Source organism: Cygnus atratus, chromosome 4 (assembly GCF_013377495.2).
Source record: "Cygnus atratus isolate AKBS03 ecotype Queensland, Australia chromosome 4, CAtr_DNAZoo_HiC_assembly, whole genome shotgun sequence".
NCBI classification, from domain to species: Eukaryota; Metazoa; Chordata; class Aves; order Anseriformes; family Anatidae; genus Cygnus; species Cygnus atratus.
Window position 1 is genome coordinate 58,111,678 of NC_066365.1, and position 19,951 is coordinate 58,131,628.

The window sequence follows — 19,951 nt, forward strand, 5'->3', positions numbered from 1 at the left end:
ACAGCATTAACAACATGCAGTAGATGAAGTTAAAAGCAAGTACATTGTGTACATATTAGAGAGACAGAAACTGGTCAGTCTCAGGGCTTTGTTTCTTATTTTAGTTCGGCTAATGAAAACAAACAGCAGCTAAGAGCAAGTAGAGGAAGAGCAGAATCTGCATGGAGGACAACATATCTTCCCAGAACAGTAAAGCATTTTAAGAAAGATTTAGATTGTGCACTTGTTTACTTGTCTTGGTCCTCTTCTTGCTATGTCATTGAAAAACAACCTATATCCAATGATGGACTTTATGCAAGTATCTACAGTTTTATAAAGCTGTAATTAAAAAAACCAATGCAAATCACTCATTCTGCTAGTCTTTTCAGTCAGGCATTAATATGCTGAACACTCACTACTAAATGTTTTTTTTTTTTAAATTGAAAATAAAAGCAGGGAAAAACATCTCCCAAATAGCCTTGCTAAAATGTGGGGTTAAATGCAATTATTTTTGTTGCTTGCAGGAGCGCAGTGTGAAAACACACGATATCCAATTCATTTCATTAAGAACTATTTAAACAAGTCCTTTAAACCACAAGCTGGGATGTTTTTTGTTCAAGTCAGTCCATAACCTGGTAGATTTCTCCCACCCCAACACCAATTTTTAAACAAACCCCTAAGATCTCCCATGGCTTATATCAGCTATTGAACAGTAAGCAAGCAAAGCGCACATGCAAGTTATTAGAATTAGCCAAATATAATTAACTACAGAGTTTCAAGCAGTAAGTACATCTACATTCCCCTGGGGAGACTCAGTCCTATTGGGAGATGGATTTCAAAGCTGAGAAAAGAACACAGGTTACCTGGCTCACTCCAGTTCTCTGCCTTCCACCTGAAGACCTCCAGGAACCTGTTCTACCATCTAACAAGCTAATAAGCTAGTACAAATATTCAAGATGATTGTTTCTGCAGAAGAACACTTTTAATTAATTCCAGTAAGAACGAGCTGATAGCTGACAACTGGCCAACCTTTGTTAGGACTAGACATACTGACGTTAAACAAATTCAAGTCTGAAAATGATTGGGCAGCTTCAAGTTAAGATACAAAACAAAGGAGAATTTAAGAAGGATAACTTCACCACTCATACAGAAATTGCACCAGTCAATGCCGTACCTAGCTCAACTGAAGTACAGCAGCATTTTTACAACTATATCCAACCATGATTTAGTCTTTAAAAGCAGTATCTATTCTATCACTTATCTATTAGTAATTAACAATTACTAATTAAAAAAATGTATTCTAAACAAACATTAATCAAGTATCAGTACCTGTATTTATTTTGTAACAGTAGAGGGATCACAAAGAACTGAGCTGAATTAAAGTAAAAGGAATGTAAAGGAGAAAGAGTTAATTCAGATTTCTTCAACACATACTAAACCAAAATCAGCTTTAAGAGACACTACTGAAATCATTATCTGAAACAGCTCTGAGCTCTGGCAATCACAAGTTAGTGCTATAACTACCAAATTTAATGCTGGATTGAAAATAGAATGGAAATGTCAAGTCAATGCCCTGCAAATTTCTACAGAAAAAAGGTTAATTCTTGGACAAAGTCACTGATCCAAAAGTTTTGAGATTGAATGTATCTCTCATCTCCAGCAATATAAATTGTGAGCATCCTTTAGTCTTCTGACTTAGAAGCAGGTGATGTACCTTGGCACTCTCATCCTATGCAATGAGCAAAAGGAATTTTTTTCCCCCGTGCTGCCCTTAACATCTGAGGCCAACCTAACCATTTTTCATTTCGGAGAAGCATCGAATACACAGAGCACACACTCCAGATTTGGTAAGCATGGGACTCCCAGTTGGAGAGCAAAAAATGGAATGCATCCGTTTTATTGCTGAAAGACAGCAGATTGGTGAGTGCTGCCATCTCACTTAAGCGATGTCAGATGCAAGAGCAACTGGGAATAACAGTTTAAAGTTGTTTTAATTTATACGAATCATTACATTCTGTTTATGCAAGAAAGGACTAAGTGGAATTTCAGACCAGCACCATCTCAAAAAGGGCTTGAAGGGAAAGCCATCTACTGAAAATGTGTATGACACTGTTGAATTGGCACTATAGCCTCAAAAGAACTGTTACCTAAACATTTACATGCTACCAAGCACACAAACACTACAGGCAAAAGCCTTTTTTGGTTATTGGTTATACCAAAAAGTCAGTGTTTAAGAGTCACTAGCAGAAAAGTTTACCAGCACTTGAAATCAAACAGCCTTAGCAGGCTTAACCATTATTCAATGGAGATGCAATACCCAGGATTAAAATGCTTAGAGAAATTCTGAGCAAGCTGTGTTTCAAACACACATCACTTCAGTCAGTGCAACCGGAACAGATGAGAAAACCTCATTCATCATACTTAACATATTGTACAAGGAGATAAGCAAGTAGTAAAGAGGTCCAAGAACCAGTGATTCCTCTATTTAGCTTCAAAAAAAAAGTTAAACACTCAGGTTTATTTACATTCTTCTCCCTTGCTTGAAAGTAAATGGAAAATAAATGCTTCTTTGCATACATTATAAAATTAAGGTAGTAATCCTTCTTCAGTAATGTATCTTGGAAATGGAATAAAACTATCCTGAAGCTCTAAAAGCTGGAGGTATGAGAAATGCTAATTAGGGTTCTCTCTCCTCTGCACATTCCTTTCCCACATGTTGAGAAGCAAAAGGGAAAAAGACTGTAAGCTTAATTTCTAATTGTCTTTGTAGGCTTTTAGTCAGTCACAAAATTAATGCCTAACTCAAGCTTGCATCCGTACGTATCACAAACTGAAGTCTTCTTGGGTTCACCATCTCCAAGGCTTCCAGATGAGGAAGGATCATTATAACCTTGACTATGATGGAGAAGCTTCCCTGTTTCAGCAAATTGTCCATCAGAAAGCAATCTGCTGCCTAGGTATCAGTGAAGTGGGGAAAGAAAAATGTACTGATATGCCTGGAACTGCACATATGCAGCTTTAAGTTCCATCACTGACCACAGAAAATGAATCAACTGCTTTAATCTCAAGGTTCACAATAGTCTAGTCAAAAGTATTCCCCACACAATCAGGAATAACTTTCCTACTTTTTTTGTATTATTAGGGAAGAGAAAAATCCCAGTCTTCAATAAGAACTAGGGAAAAGTTTGGTTCTAGAAGGTTCGGAGTTTGTTGGTTTTTGCCCTTTTTTTTTAATTGTCAGTACACTTCTTGATATAGGATCACATACTTGACATTTCTTCCTCTTTCAGGTGAAAGACTTAAAGACTTAAGAGGATTCTCCCTGAAGAGGTTACCATTTAGGCAGTGTCTACAACGGGGCCCCTGTGCTGACAAATGATTCTTTAACAATATATTTAAGAAAGATCCTTATCTTCTGAAAATGTACTGAAGAATTTAAAATAAAACATGTATTTTGGCTATAAAAGCTCAAAAAAAGTACTCTGATCACAACCATTCTGAGTTTAGAGCTTAGGAAGTCCTGAGCTGCTAAGCAATGACAACACTAGATCGTCTCAGATGTCTTAACATCTTACAGAAATCCTCGTGGACAGCGACTGCCAACTGGTTCAACTTGCATTAAGCAAACAGAGGAAAAACTTGGAGGACCTTATAAAGCACATCATCTCCTGAGATGTTGACATATGCCAGGTACTTCAGCATTAAGGCTGGACTTGATGTCTACCAGTGAGGATCTATCCTGGTATCAGTGATCTCTACATACATTTCCTTCTTATTTCCTTTCTCTACCTTACCAAAAACAGGTAGAAGCCAAGTGATTTTATTTTTTTTTTTTTAGTAGACAAGAAAGATGCTAAAGGTTTGAAGACAAACACTTCTACAGTAGCCATAATAGCAACAATGCAAGTCACTTAGATTGTGGACAAATTAAGGTGGCAAAATGTATAAGGATTCTATTAAAATAATGAAAAAAGCTCTTTGAACTTAAAACCAATTACAGTTTATGCTCCAACATCCAATACTCACCACTTCTGATCATATTAACTTAAGCTTTTAGTTCTATTGTATTTATTAAGTAGCAGCTATAAAGTTACAGGACAGCTGGTGATAAACTGAGTGTTGAGAGAAGTCTGTGCTCCAAAAGTTTGCCACTATAAAGCCAAAACCTATCACTATGATAATTTTGTTTGTACAACGCCATCTTTTTTCCCTAGAAGCTGGTTAAATTGTGTATTTCACAAAAGATACTTAACACTTTAAAAATTCACAGCTAATGAAGAACTTACCACTGCCTCTGTTTCAGTTTTTGTTACTACAGAACACTGGATTTGTCTGTTTTGGCTTCTCTGTATTTGAGCTTGCATGACTTTGATGTCAGGATTAAGAAAGTGCTGTCCTCCCACTCCTCAGTACCAGTCTTTCCCCCCCCCTCCCCCCATGTGTACATATTTACTCTCCAGTATCAAAAAGCTGCTTTATCTTCTTTGGTAATAATAGAGACAGAACTCCTCAAATGTTACACCGCAAGATTTACTATCCAGCCCCAGACCTTAAACTCAGTTATTGCTATAGCCTTCTTAAGTGCAGACATCAAAATTGAACATTTTTGGTAGTAATCTTTTCTATGCTGTTGTGGAGCCAAAAGAAGTGCCTTAGTTTTATGCATTTCCCCTTTGTACAGGTTTAAAGTACTTCATCAGGCTTTTAACTGCAACTCTGAAGTCTCAGCAGTGAGGTGGTTCTCTGGCACAAGTCTTTTTGCATAGCTGCCTTTGGACAGTCTAACATGCACAATCTTAGTTTAAAGACACCATTGCTACCTTGTGATGACTACTTCTGCAGCCACAGTTGTTCAATGATGATTCAGAGAATGGGACAAAATAATTTCATTACTTACTATTCCACCAATTTGTCTCTTCCCCAAACTTTACCAAATCTTTTATTTGCCCTATGCTTATTTATATAGATGACGCTCATCTATTTTCATACAGTAAAAAAAATCTGATTAATTCTGTAAGAGAACAGGAAGAATCCAATGTTCCAGGACTTTTAAGGTACTTGCATAGGTAGTGTCTCCATCTCTTCTAACCCTCCTCCTCTAACCATTTACTAGCCACAGTAAATGCTTCTGTTAACATCACCACCACTTATTGAGGACAGAACTGACACATCGTTTATGTACAATGGAACCTAAATAGAAAATTATAGAAAAACATGTATCATTTAAATTTCAATTAGCTACAGGTTTTGTTGAAGGCTCCTGACTAGCAAAAAAAGATTAGGCAATCAGTGAATTAGTTCTTTCATACAGTACAGCATGTACATATTGGCGAGGAATGAGCCCCTGATCACAGGCTGCTGGCAGTGGCACCTGTTACTGAGGCAACTAGCATACCCCTATGGAAGAGCTGAAACTATTTAGTCATCGCTGGGTAAATTGCTTGTGTTCATTAGAGCAAGAAGTATTTCTTTGGAATGTACCTCAAAATAAATTCCTGCTCAGTATTAACATTTTCAGACAAACTGAATAAAAGGCACTGTTACTCGAGCAGTACATTTGTTGTCTCCAACTGTTGGAAAAAAAAATGGTTTTCAAGCAACTAGCTACTGTTGCCCTAAGAAGGCTTCCTTATTATCTCTTAGTAATTTAATCTCTCCATATAAAAGCTCAACAAAAACTGTTTTTTTCCGAAGCATGTCGAGTCTCACCTTTATAGCTATCTTTATATCTAAAATTATGAGTTAGTATAACAGTATGCATTATAAAATTATACCATTTACTTCAGACATGTCTGAACAGCTAAATCTTCAAACTATACAAAAATAAAGTGTATGAAATCTTACAAAAGGAGGACATTAAGACATTAATAGCTAATCCAAAAAATATAACAATAACTTATACACAGCAGTAAGCATAAGCAATGTAGCCTACAACAGCTTTCAATAAACAGGACTTCTGAAACGAGCATCAGCTAAAATTGGAACATTCCCAAGCACAATAATGTTTCCAATTTATTATCTTTACCACAGTACAAACTTTCACAAACCGAATGTCCGTTGTCCGTCAGTCTGTAAACAAAAGCTACTACCCCCACCTCCTCGTTTTAAGAGAGTGAATATTTTTAGTCCTCAGTCAAGTTTCATATCCATCACTTGCATAAGGAATCAAGAGCCTCTTCTCTTGTTAAATTACATTTTATATATATATATATATATTTATCATACAGCCTGCAGTGAAGTGAAATCACAGTGAAAGTCCTGGGAAAAACATGATCTTTACAGCAGGACTTGAACCATTCTAATAATAAATGCATCTAACAAAGCTTCCCATAATAAAAGCGTGGCATTTCCATTTCCAGAAATCAAGTCAATTAGAAATTCTAGGTTCTACTTAAAAACCCCAAAGATCTAAAAGTGAAAAGATTCATCTTCTCAAATACAAGTCTTTCAGTTTCACTTGCAGAGAGACTTTTCCAGTCTGTAAAACAGTAGTGCAATTCAATTAGTTCTTTTATTTTTCTTGAAGTCCAGTAGATAAATGTTGTAGCTCTATGGAAAGATAGGAAGATGCTCTGGTAAACAAGAAACTTTGGCAAGCCCAGGAGGGCTTACTAGTTCATTAAAGCTTGGAAGTCCAAAGTGGCTTAAAAAAGGTTTATGAATAAACTAAAAAAAGAGAAATAAATAGGCAGAAATGAATGTAAACTGTCTGAAATTTTTAATGATTTCTCATTGACAGCTGGCACAAACTTTGACAGCAGAGTCAGTTAAATAGAATCCACCTACAGAGTATTCCATTAGCGCATCCAGTCTGGAATGCTCAAATGGAATTACATTCCTAAAGATTTAAAAAACAGTACTTATAACATTACTACAAGGCTTCTTCTGCCCACCTCACTTACACTTCTTCTTAAAGAGGCTTTTTATTTTTGATGGCTTTTTGTTTTTTTCACCATTTTGGTACAGGTCCTGCGGGATGCTACTTATCCTAGGGACAGAAGAAGCTTCGTGGCTGGGTTTACTGTCACTACTGGCTGAAGAACACGAGGTGTGCCGAGGCTTTACGACTGGGATCCCACTTGAAAGCTGGTTCATGCTGCAGGACTTCTCCAGGATTCCATTATAAACTTTGCTTGCAGGACTAAAAATCATGCTCTTAGTTTCTGCCATGCCTACGCAGTCAGGAGAACCCCTAGATATATCTGCAGTTAGAGAAGAGGAGTCTCCTGTAGATGATTCCTCCAGTGAGAGTTCTTCCCGGGATACTTTCTGAGGAGAAAGCGTCTGGTACATCTCAAGACTAGATGGAGGAGACTGCTTCCTTCCAACGGATGAATTTAAGGAGTCACATTCTGAACCTGCTTCCTGTACTTCCCTGAGTCAGAGCAAACAAAGGAGAAAAGAATGAAACTATTATTTCCACCGCGCAATTAAAAAGGAAATTTAGAATCAATAATATCAGTCTAAAAGCACCACCCACTTTTCCTGAGTAGTTAATTAACAAAAACATTAAGTCCAACATTTTAACTTACAACTTGCATTACATCATTTCATTACCTAAACTTAAAATAATTACTTTCTGCAATTTCGTTTTTGTGGGCAGCAGGATCTGCCCAGAATCAGTCATTTGCATCTAACTTCAAAGAACAAAAACTATCTTTCTGGCACGTGAAGTCAGAAAAGTTATGAAATGAAAGGAGGAGATTTAAGTCTATCATATACAAAAAGTTTCTTCAGGACAAGTGTCCCTACCTTTCAACAAGCTCATTTGCTCCTTCCAAAAGGAATTTAACCTTTTCCTATGAGGCCATGTAACAAGAGTAGGTACACGCTCAACATGCTGTAAGAATTGTGTTACCATCCATCTTCTCTTCGCCCAGTAGCTGACATTGCTTTTGATCCTAGTTTCAGATGTAAAAGCCAGTAACATATTGTAATGGAGAATCAGGGTTAGTTCAGTGCACCCTGGATTGTAACATTACTTAACTGTATATGACATGCTAGCTATTTACATACACATACCAGACATGAACACTTTCTGCTCCTTTTGGCTACATTCATTTATATTATCCTACAAATTACTTTAACTTTCATCTTGGTTCAACCTCTAATTCTAAACTGATAGCCTCAAACACTCCTATCAGATTCCCAAGTGCTGTTTGCTAGTCCCCGTACCATTGTTTATCAGCAGAGAAGTAAATGGCTTCCTCCTCCTCTTCAGTTCGATAAAGAGCTGGGCAGCTCGACACAGAAAGGATGTCAGGGTCAGGGGAGTGCAAAGCATGCTGAGACTGTGGAGATGATGGCACAACATTGCGTCTTGATCGACACAAGCTACTGCTTCTTGCCAGTGTGCTGGGAGGTTTTACAATGGACCCTGAGGCAAAGAAAAAGCAAACCAAACCCCCCCATGTGACATTGATGTTAATAAAATCTACTCTAAAGACTAAATAGCAGGTGTCTGCTTCGGTCACAGTGATTCTTAAACAGCTTTGACATTGCTCGATTATTTAGAGGACCTTGCTCAATTGTTAAGAGAGAAGGCAGACCAACAGCACCTTACACATTCTACCGTTAGATGAAGCAGCTAACCAACTGCAGCAGTTTTGTGCCTGCCAAATACTACTCTGACCATGTGCAGCACTGCCTCACTACTCTCCCTTGGGAGGGAAGAGACTAATGAGACTTGCAAACCCTTATAAACTAAAAATAGCAGTACTCAAGTTAGCACATTACACAATATCCTGTATTTTACTTGTATTCTTTAAGCTCCATACCACCACACACAAAAGTTTTGTAATGTAGGTGATACCTAACCAAGCACTGAAATACACTGCATTAGTTGAAAATTACATAAGACATGGAAGACTAAATCATATTATGTATAACAAGATAGAAAATACATAATTCAACCTTATTTCAAGCTCAAAAATTTCCTATCTGATGTTTTCATTTTCCATGCTAAGAATTTCAGGAAAAAAATAATGGGTAGAGACAGCAACACAAGAGTCGACCATTCAAGAACTTAACAGGAAATGACAAACTATGATCTTTCTCATCCAATTCCTCCTTCGGAAACTGATTAGGCATCAATACTTTTACAGAAAGAAACCTACAGATCTATTTTCAGGGTAGCTGTTACGCCTCAGGACTTCTCATATATCTCCTAAAACTGTCCAACAGAATGCATCACTTTGCTTAACATAACACAGACCACACCTTTACTGCTGCTCAAGATGTTTACCTAGTACAGCATACTAACAGAATTCAACGTTTACTGTAGACAAAGATTTCTAGCCTGACGCAAAGTGCATCTTATTTTTTGAGATGCCAGTTAATCAGGTAGATTACAGTCTCCCTTCCTGGAATCTCAGGAAAGGTTCAGTTCCTGTTTTCAGTTCAGGAAGCCGTAACGTTCACAAAACTGCAAATAACTGCACCTTCACCGGCACATAGACTTTGTGTCCTGCTGGGCTGAGCGATAAACAGTGGCTTCCAAGTCCCAACATGACAGTTATCACATAAATCAAACTTTTGATTTTACTTTGATGGATTCCCTATTGACTTGGAAAAGCAGGTATTGGTAGCTAAAAAATAAGCCTGTGTCACTAATGAAATTCCTAAAAGAAAACAAAATGTTTACTGAAGAATACCGAATCTATTTAGGAAATTTGTACTGTGTGTCCAGGTAAATAAGATGCCATCCTACTTGCTGGTGTAAAAAACAAGACCATCACTGACTTTTAAAAGAAATTATAAGCATTTTGTTTCCTTATAGGTGCATATATGCAGGATTATGAAGGATTCAGCTATGACAACTTAGAATCAGTTTTATTGTGCAAATGAAACCCACTAGATCAAGGAGTCAACTGAACCCTAGCCAGTCAATGGAAAGTAGAAAATTTCACTATCCCTTTCTTGTAATGACTTCGTTTCAGCCTTGTTCATCTACTTTATCTCCTCCTGTTCTTCAGCTCAGAACTAAACAGATCCATTACTTCACACCATTTTAGCCTACCATATTTCTTGCTAAAGCACAAAGAAGTCTGTCCATCTGACTGCCAACTATGCGAACCTTAAGTAGATATCAAAGGATGCTAAGGCCAGGTAACAGCCTAGACCAGACGGTTCAGTTATGTCCAGATGCTGAAAGTCTTGCTTGTAACTGACCTGTCTGCATACTGCCTTTTGCCTGAAGCCTCATGAGTGAGACAAGCCATTTTGCTTCTGTCCTTCCTCGTGTGCATTTGTCATTTTTCTCTAAAGGATGGGAATAATTTAGCAGTTACCAACGTATCACATGATAATTTGACTCTTCCTGAATGGATTTCAGGAACATCACCGAACATATTTTCTGTTTCCCCAGTCCCAAACATTTCCAGTTTGTTTGTTTTTGAAAATAGTACAAACTGTAAAAGCTAGTAAACTAAAAAGTTACTTCTCTCATGCAATCACTTGTACAAAAAGCAGACACTTATGCTTCATCAAAACTCAGAAAACACAGTTCTTGTAATGTTATTATGGTTTAGGTAACTTTCATCACTGATTAACTAAGATATCACTCATTAGCTAAACACTTCCAAAAAGACAAACTAAATTTTAACAAAAACAGAAGCTTCAACTACATGTGCTCTTCCAAACTATACAGTCCTTCTCTAATCTTAGTTCCTCTGAACCTGCTGCACTTTTGTTGCTCTCTGGCTTCACTTTCATGCAAGACCTGAACAAGAAGATAGACTAAAATCACGTCTGAAGTCTTACATATACGTTTCAGTGGTTTGCCATTTTAGACTATCTGGCAGGTCACGATAGTAAATGGAGCTCTGTTTTAAAATCACATCACAGGTTACTCCATATTCTTTCTTGGAATTTTGGACGTGGGAATCCGCATCTTACTGGGTCATCCAAGGAATTTGTTACTAAGCTTTAAATCAAAGCCCTTATAGAGAAGGCTATAGTATTCTTTAAAAGTAATCATAACTTGCAGAAAAAAATAGCATTGCATTGGTATTAAACTTTTCAAAGGGCTCCATGGAATACATGCAAAAACACTGGTATATTTAGAACAAAAACATGCCCCAAGCACATGAAACAAAGCCAGCAAAGTGGCATTCTCCTTATGTGCTTTTAAAATTCTAATTGATTCTAAGAATTCCAACCCTGGAAGAAAAATGTACACACATAACAAAGATTTCTTCCCTACTTATTCCCCAGCTTGATATTGCTTGTTTAAAAAGCTACATGGAAGCTCATCTTTTGATATGCCTCCAGAGTCCAGTTAATCAAAACTTCCATGAAACAGGCTCTTGTATTGACGTAATGACTCAAGATACCAGGGTGGTCTGAATCCCCAGTGTATATACTTTCATCATAGTTTAACCAAAGCTGGATTTCCCTCCCTCCAGCATTTGGCCTCTGTGCTTCACACTCAAACCACCCAATGTATTCAAACACAAACATTCTCCCTGAAAGCTTCCCTTGGACAACAACAGGATTTGAAGAATGTTTGAAAAGCTATGTAGCACAAGGAACCCTAGGCAAACTCCATCCCTTCCATCTGAAAGAATAAAAGTGCTAAGAAGAAAAAAAAAAATCAGCACTACAGATAAGTTTTTGTTTTAGTGGAAAACCAAACATGACAAGCAGACTTTAGAAACCTTAGCTCACTCTGTACCCTTGGTGCCCCCCACCCCCACCAGGGTGAACAAAGGCTTTTTCTCCTTTATCTTTATTGCAAAACCTTATTTTCAGCTTATGCAAGTCCCAAAAGAGATCTGAAAAGTTACACAGAATTTTGTTGCTTCTAACTTTCATCCAACCCTATATGATTTTAGGATGCTCCTCCCACCTCATTTTAAAATCCCATGTTCCAAAGCTTTCCCATCATTTTTACTGAACTTAACACTTACCATGAAACTGTGAAACTATTGGAGGAGTATCTTCATCTAAGTCATCAACTCCCCCTGCAATTGGATAAGGAGGAATGGAAACTCGAGGCATAACTACCCAGCTGTGATCAGAGTACAGAGAGGAGGTCAAGCTCGGTAGCCCAGAGTTGTGTGCAATTTGAAAACCACAAATCTTCTCAATCTGTTGCCATCGATAAAGACGCTCTCGTAAACAGGTTGTCAACTCAGAGAGCGCCTTCCTGAAGAAAAGGAAGCATTAAAATTACTTATTCTGTTCTTAATAGCAAAGCAACACCAGTGCAGTCATTCTAGGCCCATTAAGACTGCGCAAATATTCCCACTTTAATGTCTTTTAAGCTGTTCCACATAAAAGTGCAAAAACACTAAGATAGTAAGTTCAAATTTCAGGAATACAGTCAGAAAAAAAAAACATGCATCCTGCTATTAGTCTTACTTTGCTTCAAGGATTTTATGGTCCACTTCATCCAGTGAGGAGCTGTGTGCAACATGTAATGTTCCAAATACAGTGCTTCTCTTCTTTTTTATCTTTTCTGCCTATAAAGCAGAAATGCTTATGTTATATGCTTAATGCAGACAGCAAAATATTAGCAATATTGATAGGCAGCATACATCATCTCAGAGCAGAAAAATATCCATATGCTTATCTGAATAATTTGCATTTACTGTTTCATTTACCTAGCAAGATATCGCTCTTAAGTAACCAAAGAGTAAAAATTAGTACCTCGTCTTTGGCGATTGCTAATTGCATTTCTGCGTGCTGTCTTTTGATATTGTAATATTGTACTTCAACTTCATGGGTTAACTGAAGCCACTTCTGTAAAGCTTCAGGAACAGACCAGTTACTTCTCAGCTCAAATTCCTTCTCAGCCTTTTTTAGAGCCATGCGAACCTAGCATTCAAAAAGAAATAAAAGCATCACCAAGATTCTCATTAGAACTGATGGCAGAAGACAAAATATAAACACTTTTTTAAACCCAGAGCAACATATTAAGACTTTACACCAAGCTTTGGCAAGTGCCCATCTGTCAGGAAGGCAGACGAGGCATTTCTGAAATTAAGGCATGTGAATGTCCATGTACTATATTACACTCAGATTTTCTCTGGTGATATATAGTCACTCACTTGAAGCTTACAAGTATTTGTAAGACAACACACTGATTTAGCACTATAAATCCTCTATTACTACTCAAGAGTGATACAAAGCTACTACTTCTCATGTGGTAACAAGATAGAAAACAAGCTCTCTCATATCCTGTTCCATGAATCCAGTTACATTATGATAACACGCTAATACATAGTGATGTCCTTTTATGGAGCAAAACACTCCTGAAGCTATGACATGATTGACAGACTTTTGTTTTTAGTACTTTCAGAATTTTCCATTCAAATCTAGTGTCAGAGAAAGGCTGCTTTAAACCCTAAAGATCTAATAAAAGACCAAATTAAAGTCAACATTAAAATACATACAGTTTGCAGATACCTGTACTAGCTCTTCCTCTGCATATTTGAGTCTGCTGAGCTCACATTCAGCTCCCTCCCTCAACTCCCTCAGGCGATGAGCTTCTCGTTTTGCATCATTGATCTCATCCATCATTTTGCGCTCCAGATTTTGCTTTTCCACAGCTACATTTCTATTCTCCTCCTGTGCCTTCTCAAGCCTTCACAATCGAACAGAAAAATGAGAAAATACACGGCATGTTTGTTAAAAATTGCCACCCTCTTGAGAAGAAATTGTGTCCAGTGCCAGGACAACAAGCAGTTAGCACGAACTGGAACACAAGAGTTTCCCTCTGAACAACAGGAAATACTACTCTACTGTATGGGTGACCGAGCACTGGCACAGGTTGCCCAGTAAGGAGTCTCCCTCCTTGGAGATCTTCAGAAGCCACCTGGACACGATCCTGAGCAACCTGCTCTAGGTGTCCCTTCTTGAGCAGGAAGGTTGGACCAGATGACTTCCAGAAGTCCCTTCCAACCTCAACCATTCTGTAATTCTGTAATACTCAAGACTGTACAAGCTGCATGAATGTGCAGCATCACAACGAAATGTCCAGTGTCAGACAAAATATGCCAACTTTCAGTTGAACCTTCATTAAAAGTTTAATAAGATCAAAATAGCAGTCTTCATAGAAAATTGAGTTATGTATGTACCAGAGAAGCCTATGAACTATCATAATGCTAAATAAGCAATACAAAGTAATCAGCCAAGGTCTATTTCAAACTTAAAAGCTTAAAACAGGAAAAAGATAGTTCCATGTTCTCATTTCAATGTACATAAAGAAAATAGAGATTCCAAAATAAACTAATTATATGAATATAACAACACGTACTTCTAAATCAATAGATTAAAAAGGTTGAATATGTATTCTCTACTCTCACCATTATTATTATATTCTAAAACATCCAGGAGCAATATCTACCCAAAAAACCTTCATCACTGACATCACAATTTCCACGTAAAAAGATTAACAAAAATCCAAAGGAAGCTTTAAGGCACAGTATTTATGAGCATGAATGGTCTGTATTTATATTTCACCACAAAATGAAGTCAAGGACAACTGAACGTTAAGCTTTGTTTTCATACCTTTCCTGCAAGTCAAGAAGGCTTTGTTCTGCTGTTTGGAGACTTTCCAAGTCCTTCATCATTTTTGTGATGTGTTCTTTGGAGGTTCTGTTCTGGGTATATGCAAACCAGCAGCCTCCAAAACCAATAACTATAGAAACTGTTAATACAAAATCTTTCATCCAGTTGTGAGGGGGACCTGTACAGAGAATAACATGATCACTAACCACTTCAAGAATACACAGAATACACTGCAGAGTTTTGTTTTGTTTTTCCTGCACAGCCTAAAAGGTGATGGAACCTGATGCTAAACAAAATTCCAACTCATTTATCTCAAACTATCTTCAACAACTGTCTCTCATTCCAGAGCGTTTCTCATGCAACATAAGCCATTCTGTTCTAATACAATCTACAGTCTATACTAAAACATGTATTACATTGAGGAAAACTTACTAAATTTTAAATTACATGGTCTATACATTTCAGTGAGTTAAAGTGTAATTGGGAAAACTCTCTTATCACCCTGGGAAGAACTTTAAGTTATATTTCAGTAAGTTCTCCTCCATTTGTGCCCTCTGAAATACCCTAATGCTAAATTAAAAGTTTTCTTGTACAAAATGGATTTTTAGAAGGCAACTAGCTAGTAGCAGCACTTTTTCAAAGCAAAATCTCAATTGTCAAAGCATTATATCCAAGATTCACATACACTACTTTGTTAGCACAACTTTTATAGTTACTTGAACTATAAAAAACAAAAACAAACTTTTTGTAACACAAACTTTTAAAAGAATTTTAACCACAAAACAGTTTGTTTCCCAAACAGAACACATGGTTAAAATGCTCCAATATAGCTTATGCAGCAGAGTCCATGCTTGGCCAGCATAATTTTTTTCAAGTTTGTTTGGTTAAGAAGAGTCATTTTGATGGTAGACTTTGCCAGACCCAGCCTTTTTCTCTCCAGAATTCAGGCAAAAAACAGGACCTCACCCAAACTATGCTGACTAATCTAACAGCATATCATGGAGACAGGCATCCTGGAGAACGAGGGTTAAGAATCGAGTATCTTGATGTCAAAAAAAACACTTTAGACGTGCCACTGTTTAATATCGCAATGGGTGTGTGCCAAGTGTGCTGAGGTAAAACACTGTAAAAACTGTATTAATTTCAAGGCTATTTAAGTTACATGGGCAGTTTTGGTTGCTTCTAGAGAACCGAAAAATAGTTTTGCATTATTTTCACAGCTAAGCCTCCTACGTGCAAAACTAAGCGCTTCAAGACTGCTCCAATGGACCAGTAAGCATTAAAGGTGCTGTACTAGTGTTTTTTTCCCCTCAGATCCCCAGCTCAGATCTGATCTGTCTTTTGCAAAGTCATTCATTAGTCTCCTGACTACCAGCTCTGGAAGGGCTTCCTAGTTTGGGAGCACGCAACACGCACAGAAACACAACAGAATTGTAACTGTGTACAAGTAAGCGTGTAGACCACTGGTGACGTGGTAAGGAAATGTCTGCATAAGCTAAAATGTGTTAGATGCAGAACTGCAGTACTATATTTAACTGCACTGAAACTCGAGTGTGCACAAAAGACATTGGCATTGGATTTGAATCACAATCTCCTCCTCTTTGGGACAGGGAGTGAGGAGTCATCCCCTCTCATTTCAACATCCCACCTTGCACTGTCCAAGATATCTTGGAGGTGAATGTAACATTAGCTAGAGGTGTAACTTAAACATAGTCAAAAACATTTAGAATGTACTTAATGCAACACAAAAGCCAACATGCAGACTAGTGGGGATACACCAAAATTATTACATTCTAAAATTCTACAATTCTAGTCTTAAACACACGTGGGCCTTTGTTGTGATTCCAGCATCCTTACAAGCTTTAATTCATTGTCCAGTTCCATAGCATATGCCAAGCAACCCAGCAGTACAACCACAATATAAAATAAGCCATCCTACCTACAGCATCAAGCCTTACTGAAAGTATTTTCTGTTGAACTCCTACAATTAAAATATAAGAAAAAATACAAAAAAAATACTAACGTGTGAGAGGTCCAAATAAAACAACATCCAAGGCTTTAAGCTGAAGTTTCTGTCTATGACTCCGGTCAATTATTTTGAGGTGAGAGATCATGAAAGCATGTTCATTTACTGCTATCCTGTTAATGACAAAAACATTACCTACTTCACAAGCTATATTCAAACCAGTCCATGAAAAATATACCCACGACGAATGGAATTTTCTGGTTATATGGATTATAGTCATGCAATTAAATTAAAAGATACAATAGATTGACCTGTTCCACATTTCCCTGTTCCACTTTTTCTGAAATAACCATTAATCCATCTGGCTAAAGGCAATAGTTGATCTATAAATTTGTGAAACCAACTCCAGAACATATACACAACACTCAGATTTGGTAACTATGCTCAAGAAGAGGGGTTCTGCAGATAATTCTGATATATACCCATGCAATATATTGGAAGTTGTCCAAAAGAAAGTGAGCTAACGTACAGAATTGTGTGATCATTGATAGAAATTTCAACAGGAAGAAACAAGGCTAAAATGAAAGGAACAGCTGGATGCAAATTATATTTGGAATCATTTTGGCAGAAAAAAATCAGCCAGCTCTTTGGAAGCACAAGGGTATTTCTCTTTTCTTGCATTCAACCATGTCTTGTTCGACTTCAAGTTCACATAGTTGGCCTCACATACTGACTAAATCAGCAGAACCTACGGGGAATCATTTGAAACTAATTCAGAAGAAATTCACCTGGGAAGTGTTGTTCCATTGACATTGCTGTCTCTAAAATTCTTTTCGTATTGGGGCAGTTCAACAAATTCTGACAGCCACTGAAGGGTGTCCTCTTGGGTCCAGTTATGAACTAGAAAAAAAGTGTATGATTAACTTAATTTTCACAAAAATCAATAGCAAGACATAGAAGACAAGCAGTAGAAAAGGAAGTTAGTGAGCATAAGGCTTTAGCCAAATAGAATTGCAGATAAATTAGCATTCACGCTAACCGATGTGTTTCTGGCATTTTGCATTTTCCTTATTTGCCTAAGCTTCCTCTGAGAAGCACATGATAAACAAACAAGCACGGAACCAATATTTCTTTATTAAAAATCCACAGAATAATTTTACTGATATATTTAAATCAGGACTGCATCTTGTGACAAATCCACTTAATGAACTCAGCCTCAATCATTTTGTCCTTGCTACTCTTGCTGTACTAAGCATATGTCCGCAGGTGCTGTAACCATTTAAGGCAAGGTACCAAGATCTCTCCCAGGGACCCATTTTCACCAGAATCTTTAGAGGCTTGTGCCTACTGACCACAAAAGGGGAGAGAAGAAGAGAAGAGCAGAGAGTAGAAGAAAGAAAATCTGCTCTCTAGAACTACTCGCATGTGACAAAGCTGGGCAGAGATAGCATCTTACACGTACAATCAGGACAGCTGAAAAACAAGCTTAAACATTTCAGGTTTTGATCAATTCAGATAACTAGAAATAGAACACCTTTCAGACCCACTTACAAGCTTTTGAAATACACTCACAATACAAACCGCTTGCAGCCATTCGTATAGGTAGAGTATTACTCCTCAGCACGCTATTTCCATTTCTTCCTCTGCTTTAGCACCACAAGATGTTGTCCAGGTGTTGATCTTACAGCAGACAGTTTTGTCATAATACTCTAAGCTTTGATAAAAGATGTCTCAGCTATTTGTAAACAGATCATTTGCACATTGCAAAGATTCTTAAATGTTTCTTGAATACGAAAAGATCAGTTTCACAACTAATTCTAAGCATTTCAAAAAAGGGTGACTACGATCATCCAGATCATCCTTAACTGCATCCTGCAAGCATCAGATTCACAAACTGATTCAAAGCAAATGCACCGTTTTGATTTGACATACAAAAAGTTATCTAAAATAGCTACTGCACACTACAGACTTCACTGACAGTACAACATGTAATTTTGGAAGTAACACAATTCCCTGCATTGATAAATGGAAAATTTGAGAAATTTCACTTCTGATGAAAATACCTGGTAGTCACACTGTCAAGACTTAGGTGAAATTGCTTTCATATATATATATATATATATATATATATATATATATATATATATATATATATTTCACACACACACAACTCAGCAGTAATTTTAAAACTTTTCACCTAAGAAATATCATCTGGGCTCGAATGAAATACACTTGAATTTACATGAAGCACAATTTCTACATTTACAATTTATTTTTAAAGTATACTAGTTCTTTGTAGAAACTGTTAGGTTTTGACTTTATGCAATAACTGATTGCTTTTTCACCTATGTTTTATTTGAAATACACAGAAAATCACTTTTCAACTAGAGCACTGATCAGGGTGTGGAAGTAGACCAGGGAACTCTCTGGGGAAACTGAACACAAGCATTCCATACAACAATAATGGTCCATTGAAGCTTCCTCTTATCACCACAGAAGCTTCCTTCAACTTAAGGGATTCATTTAGATATCCGTACTGTTTGAGGGTCTGAGACAATTATAATACAGAAACAAAAACTGCAAGAGAAACCTGCAGTTTAACCTGTCAGTTTATAAAGCCAACCTTCAAGCCAAGCAATTTGCTCCAGGTCCCAAAATGAGGTTGCACAACAGGTGCTTAATCCATCAGAAAGCTTTATTCTGCAGAAGACTTTTCTGTAGGTTATTGACACTGCTCGGACACTTGTAATCTGCTTCTGCATCAGTGAATTTCTAGTGCTAGGCCCACAAATCCCCACATTTTCCAGGTGGAGCCCTGTCCTCCCTTTCCTGCAGCACCACAGCGGAGCTCTGGGAGACGGGAATCAGTGAAAGCTTTCAAACTGTTTCTTTCCATTTGTGTTTTCTACATGGCATATACTGGCCAGAAGTATTGCTTGACTTGTCTCCAACAAGACCTTATGACCAGTGTATGAATTTATTCTACAACAGTATACAACAGTGAGAAGTAAACTGGACTTTTTTTTCCTGCAGAAGCATTTATAGCCTACTGAAGCATAACACAAGAGCACTGATGACAGGAGCATACTGAAAGTCAAGCTGGCCAGCTGAAATTCATCTCAACCAGCACTGGCAATTTGAATGTGACAGCTCCAATAAGCAAGCTGAGGTAGTGACTTTTCCGTATTTTTATCACCCAAAAGGAGCATAGTCCTTCAGATAGTGGAGTAGCAACTGACAATTACTGTAAGTTAAAAGCATAGAGCATTGAAAGAGGTATCATTATATCCTTCCCTCTCACACTTATTTTCACAAATAGCTATCTTGAGATTAAGAATGTCGGCAGCATGCTTTGGGCAGGCAGGTATAAAAGCCACAACGTTTACACCCCAATGCAGCACTCAGTCTGTAGGCTTGCATCAGCTGTTACAGACTGTATCCCAATGTGGCTGTCTTTTTAAAAACAGCTATAACCTACTTGAAGGTGAAGGG

The 19,951-nt window shown here is 37.5% G+C and overlaps 1 protein-coding gene across 7 annotated transcripts in view; it reads right to left on the reverse strand.

The window, feature by feature from the left end:
- Positions 1-6,674: 6,674 nt before the first annotated feature.
- STIM2 (stromal interaction molecule 2) overlaps positions 6,675-19,951 on the reverse strand; it is a 63,328-nt gene continuing 50,051 nt past the window's right edge. For 3 of the 7 annotated variants that reach the window (XM_035553540.2, XM_035553515.2, XM_035553533.2), the window contains exons 4-13: positions 17,248-17,359; positions 16,517-16,632; positions 14,494-14,671; positions 13,390-13,567; positions 12,631-12,798; positions 12,343-12,443; positions 11,889-12,127; positions 10,150-10,239; positions 8,155-8,356; positions 6,675-7,354 (exon numbers count right to left, since the gene is read on the reverse strand). In XM_035553540.2, the coding sequence (XP_035409433.1) occupies positions 6,874-7,354; positions 8,155-8,356; positions 10,150-10,239; positions 11,889-12,127; positions 12,343-12,443; positions 12,631-12,798; positions 13,390-13,567; positions 14,494-14,671; positions 16,517-16,632; positions 17,248-17,359 (1,865 nt within the window). In that variant the 3' untranslated portion in view covers positions 6,675-6,873. Of the gene's footprint in view, positions 7,355-7,731; positions 7,881-8,154; positions 8,357-10,149; positions 10,240-11,888; positions 12,128-12,342; positions 12,444-12,630; positions 12,799-13,389; positions 13,568-14,493; positions 14,672-16,516; positions 16,633-17,247; positions 17,360-19,951 lie in introns of all 7 variants that reach the window. The other 4 variants (XM_035553550.2, XM_035553558.2, XM_035553525.2 and 1 more) reach the window with 4 other exon arrangements.